General features: G+C 43.0%; 1 protein-coding gene across 4 annotated transcripts in view; it reads left to right on the top strand.

The window, feature by feature from the left end:
* Positions 1–2,527: 2,527 nt before the first annotated feature.
* The window catches only part of FAM133B (family with sequence similarity 133 member B), a 130,239-nt gene continuing 115,450 nt past the window's right edge, over positions 2,528–17,316 (top strand). The window contains exons 1-2 of one of the 4 annotated variants that reach the window (XM_069211651.1): positions 2,528–2,689; positions 2,982–3,260. In XM_069211651.1, coding sequence (XP_069067752.1) covers positions 3,237–3,260 — 24 coding nt within the window. In that variant the 5' untranslated portion in view covers positions 2,528–2,689; positions 2,982–3,236. Of the gene's footprint in view, positions 3,261–3,678; positions 3,798–17,316 lie in introns of those variants that run through there. The other 3 variants (XM_069211650.1, XM_069211649.1, XM_069211647.1) reach the window with 3 other exon arrangements.

Genomic DNA, 17,316 nt, shown 5'->3' with positions numbered 1-17,316 from the left:
TAGACACAGAAGTAGTGAATTTTGCTTAAACGTGCACTTGAAATGTGACCACGGGGTGTTGCCGCCAATGTATACGTGGACTAATAATAATGACTAAAATGTTTATAAAATGTTATACTGAATAAGTTTTACACTAATTATTAAAGATTGCGTTATTGAATTTGTGCTGAAATCTTTGTAGGTCTTAAGTTAGCTTGAGCCGGAGCTTAGCTGCTTGCCTCTCATATTAAACTTATTTTTCCTATCTTGCAGTGCGCTGACTCGCAAAAGGACATGACCCCTTGTTTTTCTTCAAGCTAGGAGCTGAGTGTAACTACAGTAGATCCGTTCCCATGAATTCCTCATTGCTTGTAGAAATTATTAGACAAAATGCAACAGTGTAGATTAATGTAATGTACAAGGTCGTTCAAACCGGTGAAGACAATGGAACTACTGACCAAAAGATGTGCAAAGAATTAGAGAAAGATGAAATCATACCAGATGTGCTACCTCCGAAGACGCCAATCATGTGGACCAATGAGAAGCTTGTAAACTAATATATGGGGTGAAAGATTAATGACATAATCCACCTTTTTACTGGGTAAAGATAGTGGGGTATAACAAATGTCCAATAGAATTTTAGGGGAATGTACAAGGAAAAAGGGATAAAAACCCATGACACGGGGAGCCATTTAGAATTAGGTAGGGAATGCTATTGATTTTATCCAGAAACTTTGTCACTCTGTTTGGTGACTTATTGGTTCGCTTAGAACCATCCTCACCCTTAGATTTGCCCATATTACACTTTACCTCCTTATGGGGGAAGTGCCCTTTTGCCCCGGAGCTGAGTTCTGACTGATAGCTATTTGACAGATGTCCTGAAGACGAAGACTGAACCTGTGCGCTGACCTAAACCTTGGAGGGTAATTATGACAATGCATTTGTGATTTGTCTGTTTGCTTTTCCTTTCTAGGTACCAACTGCTTACTTTTGACAGAGACCATAGTTAGATGTTTTCCAAATTGGTGTTCTAAATTGTTTTGCATGAAGCCCAACATGCCAATGCTAATTAGCGGTTAGGACAGGTGTTCACCAAACTGACGCAAATAGACAAACGACCGAAAATATGCTTTGTTGAACTGACGCGTTATTGACACTCTGCTAAATTGATCTATGTTTACGTTGTGTTACATTTTGATGTTTGTGATTCTCGCCTTAATGAAATCTTATCAAAGTTGCCATATTGTGACTATGTTATTATGTTTCTTGGTTTTGAGATTAACACATCTGCTTCTAGAATTGTAACCAATAGGGAATAAAACTCATAAAATTCTCCTAAACTGGTGTGGTTATTCATGACTGCAAGGTCATGGTAGAGTCTTGAATTGATTAATGACTTTGACTAAAGTGAAATGTATTGTTGTGATAAATATTGATGACATTATAGACGTATTGATTGACATATTGATTAGTTATCTCGTCCTAAAGTTTCTCTCAACTGGGTCAAAAGATTCATTGCCCTAAAACGAGTCCTGACGTGTAATAAATTATCATAAAGGGACGCGTCATCACTGGCATTAATATTCAGGTGCTTACTCATTCAGCTTGGGGCCCTATGATATCCAAATCCTTTTTATTAGGTCTACTATTCAGGATATCATGAAGTCAGCCGATTGGTCTCTTGATTCAAGTTTTAAATAATGTTACTGTGGGTGATATTTCCTCTGTGATGCTCAAACAGCTGTAAACTAGCAGAATCGGAGCCTTTGATTCTGACATAGAATAAAAAATTTGCTAGCATTCACACCAAGAATTTTCAATTATATTAAGGACACTGAGGCGAGGATTATCTCTCCCAGGCATATCAATTATTTGTTTGAATATATATTGGTCTATTTCATTTTCTCTCTCACCAATTGTATGTAAGAATGATAATGTAGATTGTGGTGCGTTATATTTCCTTTCTAGGATCTGATCAGAAAACAGAATGGAGAAGTTTGCATTTCATCTCCGAAGTTGGCGCTTCGCACTTCAATTCCTGGTTGAGCTGTTTTTTGTGGATTGACTCCGATGGAGTTTACTTCTGCATTCAGTTTGGTTTCCTTGATTTCAAAACTTATTGGAGGTTTCAGTCTAGCAAAGAGGCTGCCAAGATGGTGCGGATATTATTTGTATGAGCTTGAGGGCCCAGATTGGTGGATTTATGGACAGAGCATTTTGGGATATAACATTTGTGTTTACTGTTTTTTCATAGGCTGCTGTATTTGAGTAGTAAAAGAAAGAAGAAGCGTAATCCTCGCCTCTCTGTCCTTAATAAAATTGAAAAATCTTGGCGTGAATGATAGCTATGTTTTATTCATCTCTCTCCAGTCTAAAAGTGCCCTGGCTTAAAATCCGGTTTCCCAAAAAACGTTGGCATTTAAGCGACGCACATAACCAAAGTTAAAACGTGGGTGCCAGTGCTACGTACACATCGGCAGCTGTTTTCATGTCAACATTCAAACGTAACGGGGCGTGGTCTGTTCGCTTTTTATTGTCACGGATGTTAGATTGCAGAAGCCCTGCCAGAAATTCACGTTAACGGGGCTGCAGCAACGGACAATCATTCTGCCCCTGCGTGGACCATCCGTGACGGGCGAAGAAACAACCGTTCTTGCAGACAGCCGCGCGTGATACAACTTATAGTACGGGCTGTAGAATGCTAAACAAGGTTATCAGAAAGCGAATAGAAATTACCGCGTCCTGCACTGAATGCCATCGGGTTAAATCTGGCCGCCATTTTTAAAGTATTTACATTTAGTGAAATTAGAGGTACTTTGTGGTGAGGAGTAAATGATCGAATGTGATCATCCGTATTTTGTTTAAAACCGTCACATTCCATAAAAAGTCTACAAGATGAATAAACAGTCTGTTTTAGTAAAATGTTTTAAATGTAAGAACGGTATTGTTCTAAAATGTTTTGATGGAATGTAATATTCAGTTTTTTTTTTAACAAATCATAGAAACCAGTAAAATTAGGAACCTGACTTTTCGCCGTGCTCGCTTACTGGAAGCCCATTCTGAACAGTGGTCTTGCACGAGCAGTTCATTTTGGTTGCTGTTTTAGTCTTTCTTCTGTGTTGTTGGTGGCGGCGGCGGCGGCTCGGAGGCTGCAGGGGACGCTGTCAAGAGAAGGAGGCGAGACCGGGGCAAGACCAAAAGAGCTTACCGGTGGCCTGGTCCGGAAATTCCCTGAAAAGTGGGAACCGCGATCAGCCATGGGCAAGCGGGACAACAGAGTGGTGAGTTCAGAATTCAGAGCGTGTGGATAGGCGTTTGGCCGGGGGGGAGCAACATGTTTACGTGTCAAGGTTCTATGTATGTATACGTGTTAGGGCGCCATGGCATTGTGTTCGGACATCATGATTATGGCTCCTGGCTATGCTTCAGATGCTAGGTCTCTCCGAGGACAATGCACGCTGTTGCGAGGCTCCAGTGGGCTCTCTGATTTCAGGTGATAGTCTGCTCACGTGTCCGACTTCCACGGAACACGTTACTGTATTGGTATCTGTGGTAGGGTCCGTTTTCAAGAGGGATATACGCTCTGGAACGTTTTAGATGCCGGAATGAAGTGTGGCGCGTGATATGAAATGAAGCGATCCAGAGACGAGCGGAAGGAACAGAGTGTCTTCTTTATTTCTTTTTGAAAACAGGTAGCGTTCCCAAGACCAGAGAACAGCTGTTTAGCACTCAGGGCAAATTGACCGCTCGGAGTTCTAAGAACAAACCAAATGTTCTATAGATCGAAGATACATAATAGATGTACGAGTATCCATATGGTAAGACAACATACAAACTATAGTAACAACAAGGTACATTTATTTACAAATATATGTATAACCACTATATACCACACCCCCCCCCCCCCAATATGTAGAAAACAAAATGGTAAGCATAGAAAATCATCAACAAATCGGAATATTCAGATAAACTTAATATAATTGAATATCCCCAAATCTAGCTGGCAGTCTTACAGGACTTGAGTTTTCGGATCTCAGTTTACGTTCAATAGCACTATCACATTCATTTTGTTATTGCTCAATTATAGGAAGAGAATGATCAGCAGAATTTACTATGTGCACAGGAGATACTGCAGGGATAGGCCAAGAAAACCATCAGGATGGCAAACATGAGTAGTCTGCATAGAATCGTCAGTCATTAGCATGGTACGTTTTAGAGTAAATTTCATCCTGAGCTTTGGAAATAGAAACTGTCTGCCCTATTCCACCACCATCTACCTTGCAGTAATCACTTTGACAGGAGAGGTACATTTAGATTTCTCTTTCACAACTCTGTTTGGTTTCTTATTTAAAACCAAGTCATTAACACATATGTCAACATCTGAACATTCATGTTATAAGTATTTTCTAACCATCTTGGTATTGGATTGGTACTAGCTTCCCTGCCACGTAAGCTCTTGAAAGGGGATACTTCAGTAGTAGAGTGAGGTGTGGTTAAGTATGCCCACATCTTTTCCTCCAAAAACTTTGCCACATCCAAATTTGATTACAGAGTAATTTGAATACCCTCTTTGTTAATGCAATTTGGCCTCTCAACTATCCCATTTGAAGAGGGACTGTATAGGGCAACTTGTAAAAGTGTGATATTTAAACTAGTTATGAAATTATTCATTTCCTTAGAAACAAAGTGCGTTCCATTATCTGTGACAACGAACTGTGGTCTTCTTTCAACTCAAAAAACTTTCTTTAAGAAGTTTATAACTGACTTAGTATTAGGTGAATCAACAAAATCATAGTAGATCCACTTTGAAATGTAGACCACTCGTACTATTATGAATCTTTGTTCTGTAGGCAAAGGGTTAAAAAGACCAGTGAAGTCCATTGCAACTTTAATCCATGGCTCTACAGGGAGCGACACCAGAAACAGTGGTTTATTAGATGTTTTTCAATGCTTACCTAAGACTATGCACTGTGGACATATTTCAGTTAGTCTAGAAATAGATTTGTCTAGTCCTGCCCCCCAGAAATATTGCTACAGTTTTTTGAAGGTTGCTGAAATACCTAGGTGACCAGTATGTGTCCTCAATGTAATGCGTTCCTGTAGACTAACAGGTCAGGCCTAGAAAAATCATAAAAATGTTACTTGACCTGCAGGTCGAGTAACTTGAATAATCTACTAGACCTAACTGTAATGGACTTGACCCACAAATGGGTCGCCTTTTTCTTCATTCTCACATATAATTGCACCTTTAAATATATGAGCTCAGCATTTCTGCAATACATAAACCTCTTTTGTTTGATTAAGTAGACTAAAGTTTGCTCCATGTATCACAAGAATCTAGCCCACATGTAAGGGACACATGACCCATGACTTGTTTTAGTTTATTAAAAGCATTGCCATCAAGGCAGGAGTGTTTTTCATTTGTTTATACACTCACTTTTAACAAATATATTACTATACCATGATGTGGAAGCATATTGTCATCTACACACAGTAAATTTCCAAGAAATGTCTAAAAACCTTTCCACTAACTTGCAGCTTTACTGACAAAACTATATACTGTATTAACAATCTGTGAAAATTTGCTTTCATAAAACATATCCTTTGCTCATCAACACGTAAAGTATTCTGATTTGTTTTCATCCTATTCAAATATTTTTCATCACACAGAAATGCAAAAATTGGGCTTTCACAACTACTGAAATATATTTTGAAATATTTGTACAGTTGACTTAGTCATTCAAATGTTGTGTGTTAGGAAAACCTGACACCCTATAACTTTTTTATTTTATATTTCAAACAGCGGGTGTCACAGTTCCCCTAGTGCTCTGCAGTCAGAAGGAAAAGTAATTGTAAGATAAACTGACTTTTGACCTCTGTCTGTAAACACAGTGCAAATGTGACATACAAGAACAAGATTTTAAGGAGTCCTTTATTGCTCCTCCATTTGCTGGCTGAACAGAACACCTGTTCTTTGTCAACTCGCCAGAAGGGGAGAGTAGGTCCTAAAAATAGCTCGACCTGATCAATAATGACTTGCCATAATGAGTGTTTTAGTAGATTTTTCAAGCCCTGCGGGTGGAATACATAGCTACACAAGTAAATTTGGTTCTCACATGACGACTCACCAGAAATGTGTGCAAAACATCTCAATTAACTCGACAACGATTTTCCAGAAGGCCATCTAATTTTCAAATAATTCAAAACTTTCTGTAAAATTTCATCTTGTGTGGCTGATACAACTCTTCCTTTGTGATTATACCATCACATGCGGCAACTACATCCATCACCGCCAACACACATTCATGATCATTTTCTTTCAAGACATTCGATGTAGGTAAAGGTAAGCGTGACAAACTGTGTGCACGATAGCTCTTACCTCCTGGTACATACTTGATCTTGAAATTGTATTCTTGCAGTTTGGAGAGTAAGCAAACTAACTGTGAAGAAGCCTTGCCAAGACCATTGCCACACACAAGGTACACAAGAGGTTTGTGATCAGTGTATAAATCAAATGGAGTACTCCATACACAAGTTTTGAATTTATCCACTGCCCACACACAGCCATGCAACTCCCTTTCAATAGTACTGTAATTTGCCTCTGCTTCAGAAAGTGCCTTGGAGGCAAAAGCTACAGTATTTTCTCTCCCATCCACCCATTGGCCAAACACTGCTCCCATGCATTTTAAGCTGGCATCAACTGTAATACATGACTTTCATGATGGTTCATGCAGTTGTAAAGTGGTGCCTTGATAAATAAATCATTGACATTCTCAATTGCTTGATCAACTTGTACTGACTATATGAATTTCATTCCTTTCTTAAGAAGTGAGCCCAAGGGTTGTAGTTGAAGGGAATAGTCAGCTCTGAATCAGGCATAATATTTGCATAGGCCTAAAAAAGACCTAAGCGCATCTTTATCTATGGGTGGTGGTGCTTTCTTGATGGCTTCAACATTGCAGGCCTTCGGTCTTATACCAGACCCTGAAATGGTGTGACCTAGATATTTAACCTGTTGTGCCATAAAGGTGCATTTATCCATTTTTACTGTCATGCCCTGTTTTTCTAGTATTTTGAACACTCTTTCTGAAAAACCATATGTTCTTCCTGGGTTTTTGTAAAGGCCAAGATGTCGACCTGGAAAGCTTGCATCTGGGATTCTTCACAAGATAGATAATCCATTAGATAAACAGAGGTTTCATGTATTTATAAGCGTCATAAGGTGTGGCAAAAGTTGTCAATGATTGCGACTCTGAGCTGAGACAAATCTGGTGATAGGCTGGGTAAAGGTTGAAAAATACTGGGAATCTCCAACATTTGCAACCATTTCTATGATGTGTGGCAAGGGATGACAATCCACGAGTATATTCTGATTAAGCGACCTCAAATCAACATTCTTAAATCACCAGAGCGTTTCCTAGTAAATACAATAGGAGATGCCCACTCCAAAGAGTCCGTAGCTGCAATCCCTCCTTCTGAGGTAAGTTTCTCTAATAGTTAAAATTTTTTTTTTTTTTTAAAAATCCTTAAGCTTATGGAGACTGGTCTCACCTTATATATTATTAATTTTTCTTTTAACTTAATTACATGTTCAAAACCATTCACTATGCTGATAGTGTTGGAGAACACTTGGGGACATTTCCACTGCATCAATTTTCTCACATCACAGTTAGTGTCTATATGGAGAATTGGCATTTCCCCCAACACAATAGGTACTTCATGACCTAGACACAGCAAGATTCCTTATGAAGCCAAGTCTCTCCATCCTACAATATCTCGCCCCTGAACTGCTGCATACACTTTTGTGTAAATTTTCCTGCCAAGACGTTCAAGAGTCGATACAAAATACCAAAGCACATCCACATCTTGTTCTCCAAATGCTTTGGGATTTATGTCTGCAGGGCTCAAGGTAGTATTTTCATGGTCACATTATGTAAAATGTGGAATCGCTAATACAGTGACTGGCGCATCAGAGACTTCCATGATTGTAATGACCTTACCATTGATAGTCGCTTGACAAAATGGCTCCTTGATCTTGCAACTTTGGTCAATAGCAGTGTCTGTGTCTATGGTTAGTACTACATTGAAAGACTTTCTAGCACATTCTTGAAGTTCATCAGAATCATCTTTAACATTAACATTATGGATTTTTAGTTTGAAGATTTTGTAACTCCTTTAACAAACCGCCTTGTGTAGTTAAAATGGATCTCTCAATACTTTTAGCAATATCAATAGTCTTAGACAAGGAAGGGTTCATGCAGGTCAAGAGTCTCTTCTGTATTTTTTTTGAGTGACAGTTGAATACAAATTGGTCTCTTGTATAAATATCCACATTGTTTTCAAATTCACAGTTTGAGGATAAAACCCTTAATGTGGCAATGAAATCTTCTACTGTCTCCTCAAGATGATGCTTGCATTTAAAAAATATATATCTCTCGAGAAGAACACTCTGTTCCTCCAGAATAATTTTTATGAATGCGCTTTTTATCTTCAATGTAGACATTCCAAGGTGTACTTTCAACATTAGGTGCAGGAACCATAGGCAAATTATCGAACACTCTTTGACCTGCCCACCCCAAGTGGTTGAATAATCATTTACATCAATAGTGGTAATGCAGTTCTCAAATATCCAAAGCCACTCCCTCCATCTAATCTCTGTTTTTCTGTTTTTTTTGTAAAAATGGGGGCACTTGCTCAATACCTTGTGAATTTGCCATGTTGACAGAGTAGTGAATTATCACCTAAAGTCCCAATGAAAGATCAGAAAATTAAAACGAAATAATAAACGTAGACCAAAAGAAACAGTTAATAACTGGGGTTAAAAAAAACCCAAAAAAACAGGAAACATCACTGTAAACCCATTGCCATGCGTATAAACATGTTTAAAATACTGGAAGCGTCCCTGTAAATTCATCAGCACGCATGCAACACATTGGAACTCCTTCTTTCTCAATGTATATAAATATTCAGCGAAGTGAAATCCTCCTAAGATGGCTGGTGACGTGATGACACAGAGTGCTGGGGTCACGCAGTGCCTCCTTTGAAGAGGGGACGCCGAGCTGAAGAGGTGCACTGCGTTCTGTGTGTGACATGGGGAGAGTGTGGAAAGAATGCTCCAGAGGCAGGAGTTGAAATGGAAACAATCAGGTGAACTATTAACTGCTGAGCATAAGTGCAAGGCCAAAACGGTGCAAGACGTGAAATACTACATCTCTGTAACTCACCCTCCGAGAGCAGACAAATCATCCAATGTACCTACCTGTACAGTCAGGAAAACACTTATTTTCTTCTGACAGTCAGCTTTCTTTTCCAAACCTCAGCTCCTGCGCATTGGCACAGATCCTGCACATTGGTGGGTTTGCTTGTCGTCCCACAAATTCACCCCACTTCTGGTACCAAAATGAAATATGGGGTGTGGTATAAAATGAGGCAATCCAGAGACAAGCGGGCAGTACATCGTTTCGTCTTTGTATCTTCTTGAAAATAGCAAACCCACAACCGGAGAACACCTGGTTGGCTCTCATGACCCAGGGCAAATGCCGCTCGGAGTTCTAAGAACCAAACCAACTGTTCCACAGATCGAAGATACATAACAGATGCACGAGCATCCATATGGTAACTCCACATATAAACGGTGTAGTAACAACAGGGTATATTTGCAAATATATGTATAACTACTACATTCTACACTAAAAGCTATCTGATTTACATTCAAGGCAGTTCCTCAAAGCAGGGCTTCAAGCATGTGTGTTTGGGTACTGACTGTGCGTTAGCTGGCAAGTTTTCAGATTGCATACGTGTGACATGCTTCTGTGTAACATTTCTATGGCTTTGGTGCACATTCAATTGCCAAATGTGTGACACTTAAAGTGCCCCTTTCTCACGAGTAAAATCAGGCAATGAAGTGCACGGAAAGAGATAAATATAATAAATTACATATTTTTGAGCAATGAGAAGATCTAAAATATCTTGAACCCCTGAAATGGAAGAACTCTAACCTACAGATGAACATTAAGGCCCTCGTTTTGAGTTTGGCGGGTGGTGGAGGCCGCCCGGCAAACTCTTTAGGACGGAAAACCACCACTCGTTTTCCACCCGCTGGCCCTATTGCGAGTTTCCCGCTTGGCCAGCAGGAAAGAGGCCAAAACATTGAGGCTGGCTTGTAATCGATCCGGCAGCAATGTTGCGGTGCATGGGGTGCGACGGCACCCATCTCGCTCTTCACTGCCTGTAATTCAGGCAGTGAAAAGCACAACAGGCTGTCCATGTGGGCCCTTGGAACCCCACCCCCACCAGCCTGTGCGTGGCGGTGAAACCACCATGCAAATCCGGTGGAGAGGGGACTCGTCAACCGGCGGCAACCTGGCGGTGCCGGCAGTCGAACCTTGGTGGCTCCACCACGGTGCTAATTTGTAGGCTGGAATGCTGCTTTGGTGGCAGTCCGACTGCCACAGCGAGCCTGGCAGTCCCAGGACCGCCAGACTTGTAATAAGGGCCTTAGGGCCATATGTACAAACACATTTTCCCATAGACATAGAATGGGCAAAACTGCTTGCTACATCTGGCCCTAAGTGTCTGCACATTTTGCAGTGGCCTACAATACTGATGTCCCTATTCTTCACTGTTTCAATCAGAACTCAATTCCATTTCACTCTAGTTGCACACAAAATATCTGCATTGATTGCATTAACTGACTGAGGTTTTGCAGTGTTACAAATGCAATTCCCGTCCATTTCTTTAACTTGTATGATTTATGCTCTTGCATTTTTGGGGGGCCTATTTATTACTTTATGACCTCGGCAGATTCAAAATGAAACAGATCATTTATTTAAACACTTGCTTTAGTGCATGGTGTTCGAGCAAAGCCATATCATAGGATGCTGACAGTTTAGCTTTTACATTAAGGTAAATGGTAAACTGGCATGGGAGGAGTGTTTGCTTAATCTTCTTTCTGTTTTCATACTGCCTTTAAAAAAAATTATATATTTTTTTATATTGATGAAAACAGAAGCGCTTTATTTGCTAACCTGGCAATGTTTGTTGTATGTACCACACATTCTTTCTCTGTGTAAAACAACCCATTTGTGCAGTGCGTCTGAAATATAAATTAAAGGAAAACATGCTTCTGGTTGTCAGTATAACTAACTGGAAGGGCTGCCTAGTATGGTAACACGCATGCTGCAGAGATGTGACTAGTGAACTTCAGTGCAGACAAAAGTGCGTTACTCACCTTACTAGACTGCAGGTTCAGAAATGTCTTGGGACTGTACTGTGTCTGCCAGGCTGAGAGCTTGCCTCGAGCATTTTAAATTCCAAGTTCTTTGGCAAGGCCGTGATGGTGGGGCCACTGCTGCAGCAGCAGACAGGCTTGTGTGCTATGGCTGTTTGCAGCGGATGATCAAGTCATTCGCTCACCTTAGCTCTCCTCACTCAGCCGCGTGTGACTCAAATAGCCTCGGCTTGGAGAAGAAAGCGAAACACCTCTAACTCCCTCCACATGAGCCATATATGCTCTGAAACAAGTAAAATGTGTAATGTAATCTGCCCAGTGCAGTCTGGGGGAAGGTGGCTTGGGACCAGGAGTAGGAAGTGGACAGAGGCATATTATAGCTCTCCCCTGTGCTGCTAAATATCCTGCTCTGTACCTGCCACGTCCAATCTTATCAGTGAGTGAGTGTCCATTCTGGGGTCAGTCTCTGCCACTGCTTTCCGCTACTTATCTGGGATGAGTGGCACAAGTCAGAAGATCAATTAAGAAACACTGGAGCTGTGGCTTAGGCCACACTGATATGCCGCAGTGTGCGCAGAAAGTAAGAGAATGTGCCGGATTCACGTGAGACTGGCTCTGTCGCTTGCTGTTGTTTATGATGGTTAAATTCACCCTCTCTGTCGCTGAATGCTCTGTCTGGCCCACCGCTGGATCCTCATGTTTTTCTCTTAGAGTGTGACGCTCCAGAGCAAAGCTTTATTTTATGCTGCGGAAACAGTGCATAAATATGTAAGAGTGTTGATCACCATAACAATTAGTAAGCCCAGGCTGGCCTTGTTGAAGATGTGGTGGAGGCAAGGATCTGCTTGAGTTAAGCAGGGCGGCACTGCATCACAGGCAGACAAAGCGTGCACTGGCTGCTATTATTAATGCTTTCATAATCCCCACAGTGTCACGAATCTCTGTAAATCGTGACTAATGCATTTTAGTGTGGTGATGAGGACTAAATTGAATTAGTCTAATCCTTGATGCATGGTACTTGGCAGGGCTGCTGTGCTTAGATCCGCTTTCTGCCAGCTTTTCCATGGCAGGGACCCACCAGGAAATGGCTGGTGAAAAGCTACTGCCGGGGGGGCCCAGAGGAGTGCCCCTGCCCGGCACCATCAGAAAACACAGTGTGCATTTAGATGGTGGTGGTGTGCTACAGTATTGGACTTGGCTCCTTTAAAGGAGCTGAGGCCAATATCGTAACACTATTCCCGATGGAAACACATAATGCAATGTCCCCGCTGGTCAGCCCGGTGGGAACATTGTAATACACTTGGGGGGATGCCACTGGTATGATGCAAGTTTGGCGGTCAGTTTGTCCAACCGCCAAACTCTTAATGAGGCCCTAAATCTTCAGACAAATAAAAACTTTGGGCATCATATCGACAAAGAACTCCCCCCTCCGGCATACCCAGTAATAAAGGCAATGAGAGTAATAAGTTCATCTCTAACCAGAATGCCAGACACTCTAATTAATCAATTAACTGCTTTAGCCAAACAAGAAACATAAAACTGAATTACACATTTTACAAGGAAACTTCAAATTGAGATGAATAATTGACAGGACCTTGAATGTCTCTGAAACAAACATAGTTAACATATTAATTACATTATAGATGTATTGCAATTATTACCATCAAAAATCAAGTCTGATTTTAAACCAACCATGACAGTGACTTCACCTCACACTCAGTGGTTCCCAACCTTTTGACTTCTGTGGACCCCCACTTTATCATTACTGGAAACTGGGGACCCCCAATGAATCTTTATTGTAATCCAGGGGACCCAGTGAGTCTTTACTGAAAGCTGGGGACCTATTCTGTTAATATCATATAATCTTCTAAACAGTCGCGGACCCCAGTAGTCCCCGGACCACAGGTTGGAACCACTGCTCTTCATCAGCCTCCATTAACTTATCAAGTAGGAACTCAAATCGGTCTGTTCCACCTATTAATTGACCATTAGTAACTGAGATGCTGCATTCTATAACAAACGGTACAACTCAATCCACTGCTAACTAAGAATCCAGCTAGGGATTTCAGCCTTATCCAAGTAAACGTTGACTTACGAAACTTAATACAGTAAAAATGTATGCCTCACAAAAAGATCTGGCACAAGTGATGTACAATTAATTAATAAACAAAACATTATTCATTGGATTTAGAATTGCAGCTGCTTTAGTAAACACCCTTGGACAAATGTCTGCAAGGGACCCAGATTTACAGACTCTAATAGCTTGTTCTGTCTGCTGAAGGCTAATTTTTGTAAATTTAGAAAATGTTTTTTTTTATTTTTTTAAACGTAGTTTGAGTGGGTGTCCAATCAGTTTTCTTAGTTGGTTATGTCAAAATCTGCTTGAAGATTTGTTTTGTCTTTAAACAAAATATGAAAAGATTGTTACACAACTGTACTGAGGGTTTACCCTCCATGCTGCAGGCTTTTAGTTGCAAAAACAAACAAAAAAGGTTGGTTATTTGAAAAATGTAATGAAATCTTCTTTTTATGCATTATTAATTCTAGTAGCAAAAATATTTGTTTGAACAATTTTGAATACATTTCCTGAGCGATACCTTGTATTTTACTTTATCTTCTGCCCCATAGTTCGTCCTCCATTTTTGCTTTAGGTCTTTGAATTTTCTCCTTTCTCTTGCTTGTTCCGAATGAAGCCATTGTGTTGTCTTGGTTTGTTATTTTGTGGTGGTGGGGAGGGGGTAGAGCTAAAAACAGGTGGAGCTAACATATTCATTGCCTGCTTTAGCCATTAGTTTAACATATTTCGTATCAGCTTCAATTTTACCACTTAATTTTGGTAGAGCGCTCTCTAATCTGTTTATATAAAACTGATCCTTAATTATGTCCCATTTTTTAGATGAGAACTAATAGCTGAAGTTGTCTGATTATTATGTTTAACTGCAGAATGATCTGACCAAGTCATTTCTCAAATTTTATCTACTCTGTGTCCAATGATGGTAGGCACCATTTCTAAACAAATGGCCTGCTGAATGTGTAGGTGAAAGAAGTAATTGTTTCAAGTTAAGAGCTGGAAACATGTCTAAAAATTGAGCATATGTAGCATTCTTATTGTTTATGTGAAAATAAAAACCACCCAAAATTGTAAAATTAGTATCCTGTATACAGTGATATACAGTGGCCTCACATAATGAGTTAATAAAAACAGCTGTTTGTCAAGGATGCCTATAAATGAATGCTCCTAAAAAGGAGTCTTGTTGGTTAGTTTTAAGGTTTAAATCCATACCTTCTGCTTCTGATAACACCATCAGTGTAAAAGTAGAGCACTGGAAGGAGTCTCGGAAAATAACAGGCAACAGTGATAAAAAATATAAATTAAATCAAATCAAATCAAATCATTAACATTTATAAAGCGCGCTACTCACCCGTGCGGGTCTCAAGGCGCTAGGGGGAAAAGGGGGGGTTATCGCTGCTCGAACAGCCAAGTCTTTAGGAGTCTCCGGAAAGCGGAGTGGTCCTGGGTGGTCCTGAGGCTGGTGGGGAGGGAGTTCCAGGTCTTGGCCGCCAGGAAGGAGAAAGATCTCCCACCCGCCGTGGAGCGGCGGGTGCGAGGGACGGCAGCAAGTGCGAGGCCAGCGGAGCGGAGGGGGCGGGTGGGGACGTAGAAGCTGAGGCGTCTGTTGAGGTATTCCGGTCCCTTGTTGTGGAGGGCTTTGTGTGCGTGGGTGAGAAGACGGAAGGTGATCCTTTTGCTGACTGGGAGCCAATGCAGGTGTCTCAGGTGTGCGGAGATGTGGCTGTTGCGGGGTACGTCGAGGATGAGGAGGGCCGAGGCGTTTTGGATGCGTTGCAGGCGGTTTTGGAGTTTGGCTGTGGTCCCGGCGTAGAGGGTGTTGCCGTAGTCCAGGCGGCTCGTGACGAGGGCGTGGGTCACGGTTTTTCTGGTGTCGGCGGGGATCCAGCGGAAGATCTTACGGAGCATGCGGAGAGTGAGGAAGCAGGCGGAGGACACGGCGTTGACTTGCTTGGTCATGGTGAGAAGAGGGTCCAAGATGAAGCCGAGGTTGCGGGCGTGGTCTGCGGGGGTCGGTGCGGTGCCGAGGGCCGTGGGCCACCAGGAGTCGTCCCAGGCGGACGGGGTGTTGCCGAGGATGAGGACTTCCGTTTTTTCAGAGTTCAGCTTTAGGCGGCTGAGCCTCATCCAATCTGCGACGTCCTTCATACCCTCTTGTAGGTTGGTCTTGGCGCTGGCGGGGTCCTTGGTGAGGGAGAGTACAAGTTGGGTGTCGTCGGCGTAGGAGGTGATGATGATGTCGTGCTTGCGTACGATGTCGGCGAGGGGGCTCATGTAGACATTGAAGAGTGTCGGGCTGAGCGATGAGCCTTGAGGTACGCCGCAGATGATCTTGGTGAGTTCTGAGCGAAACGGAGGGAGGTAAACTCTTTGGGAGCGGTTAGCGAGGAAGGAGGCGATCCAGTCCAGGGCCTGGCCTTGGATCCCGGTGGAGCGTAGGCGGGTGATTAGGGTGCGGTGACAGACGGTGTCAAAGGCAGCCGAGAGGTCGAGGAGAATGAGGGCGACTGTTTCACCGTTGTCCATCAGGGTTCTGATGTCGTCTGTGACTGAGATGAGGGCGGTTTCCGTGCTGTGGTTGGTTCGGAATCCGGTTTGTGAAGGGTCGAGCAGGTTGTTGTCTTCCAGGAAGGTGGTCAGCTGTTTGTTGACGGTCTTTTCTATTACCTTGGCTGGGAAAGGTAGAAGAGAGATGGGGCGGAAGTTTTTGAGGTCGCTTGGGTCAGCCGTAGGTTTCTTTAGTAGGGCGTTGACTTCAGCGTGCTTCCAGCATTCGGGGAAGGTAGCAGAAGAAAAAGAAGAGTTGATGACGGTCTGGAGGTGCGGGGCGATGATGTCGTCGGCTTTGTTAAAGATGAAGTGTGGGCAGGGGTCCGAAGGGGCGCCGGAGTGGATAGAGTTCATGATGGATTTGGTTTCTTCCGTGTTGATGTGGGTCCAGTTGTTGAGGGTGATGTCCGGGGAAGCGGGTTCAGTGGTGTATGGTTGGGTCTGGTGTCCGAAGCTGTCGTGGAGGTCGCTGATCTTGTGATGGAAGAAAGTGGCGAGGGATTCGCACAAATCCTGTGAGGGCGTGACGGCGTTGGCGCTGGCGCTGGGGTTGGAGAACTCTTTGACGATGCTGAAGAGTTCTCTGCTGTTGTGGCTGTTTTTGTCTAGTCTGTCGGTGAAAAAGTTCCTTTTGGCAGTGCGGATCAGGTGGTGGTGTTCGCGTGTAGCGTTCTTGAGGGCGGTCATGTTGTCAGCGGTGTGGTCCTTGCGCCAGGCCTTCTCAAGGGCACGACAAGTTTTCTTTGATTCTTTGAGGGTGTCAGAGAACCAGAGAGGTTTTTTGGTGTTGGTCTGTCGATGCGTGCGTTTGAGGGGAGCAAGGTTGTCAGCGCAGTTGGAGATCCAGTTTGTGAGGTTGAGAGCTGCGTCGTTGGGGTCGGTGGTGAGGGTGGGTTGGTTGGCGGCGAGAGCGGAGAAGAGTTGCTCTTCAGGGATCTTGTTCCACTGTCGATGAGGGATGGGTTGAGTGCGGAGGTGGGAGGTCTCGCGTCGGAATGTGAAGTGGACGCAGCTGTGGTCGGTCCAGTGTAGGGCAGAGGTGTGGCTGAAGAAGACGTGTTTGCTGGCGGAGAAGATAGGGTCGAGCGTGTGTCCGGCGATGTGGGTGGCGGTGTTCACCAGTTGTTTGAGGCCGAGGTTGGCGAGGTTGTCGAGCAGGGTGGTGGTGTTGGGGTCGTTGTTTTGTTCCAGATGGAAGTTGAGGTCGCCTAGGAGGATGTAGTCCGGTGAGGCGAGGGCGTGCGGGGAGATGAAGTCGGCGATGGCGTCGCTGAAAGAGGCGCGAGGTCCGGGAGGACGGTAGACGAGGGATCCTCTGAGGGTGGTCCTTGGGTCGGTGCGAATCTGAAAATGCAGGTGTTCAGCGGCGAGGGGGGGGTCTTCGGTGGAGGTGGTGACGCTGATGGAGTCTTTGAAGATGATGGCGACACCTCCTCCTACTTGGTTGGTGCGGTCTTTTCTGGAGATCTTGTAGCCTTCGGGGATG

Source organism: Pleurodeles waltl, chromosome 10 (genome assembly GCF_031143425.1).
Source record: "Pleurodeles waltl isolate 20211129_DDA chromosome 10, aPleWal1.hap1.20221129, whole genome shotgun sequence".
Lineage (NCBI taxonomy): Eukaryota > Metazoa > Chordata > Amphibia > Caudata > Salamandridae > Pleurodeles > Pleurodeles waltl.
This window is presented reverse-complemented; position numbering and strand designations above follow the sequence as displayed.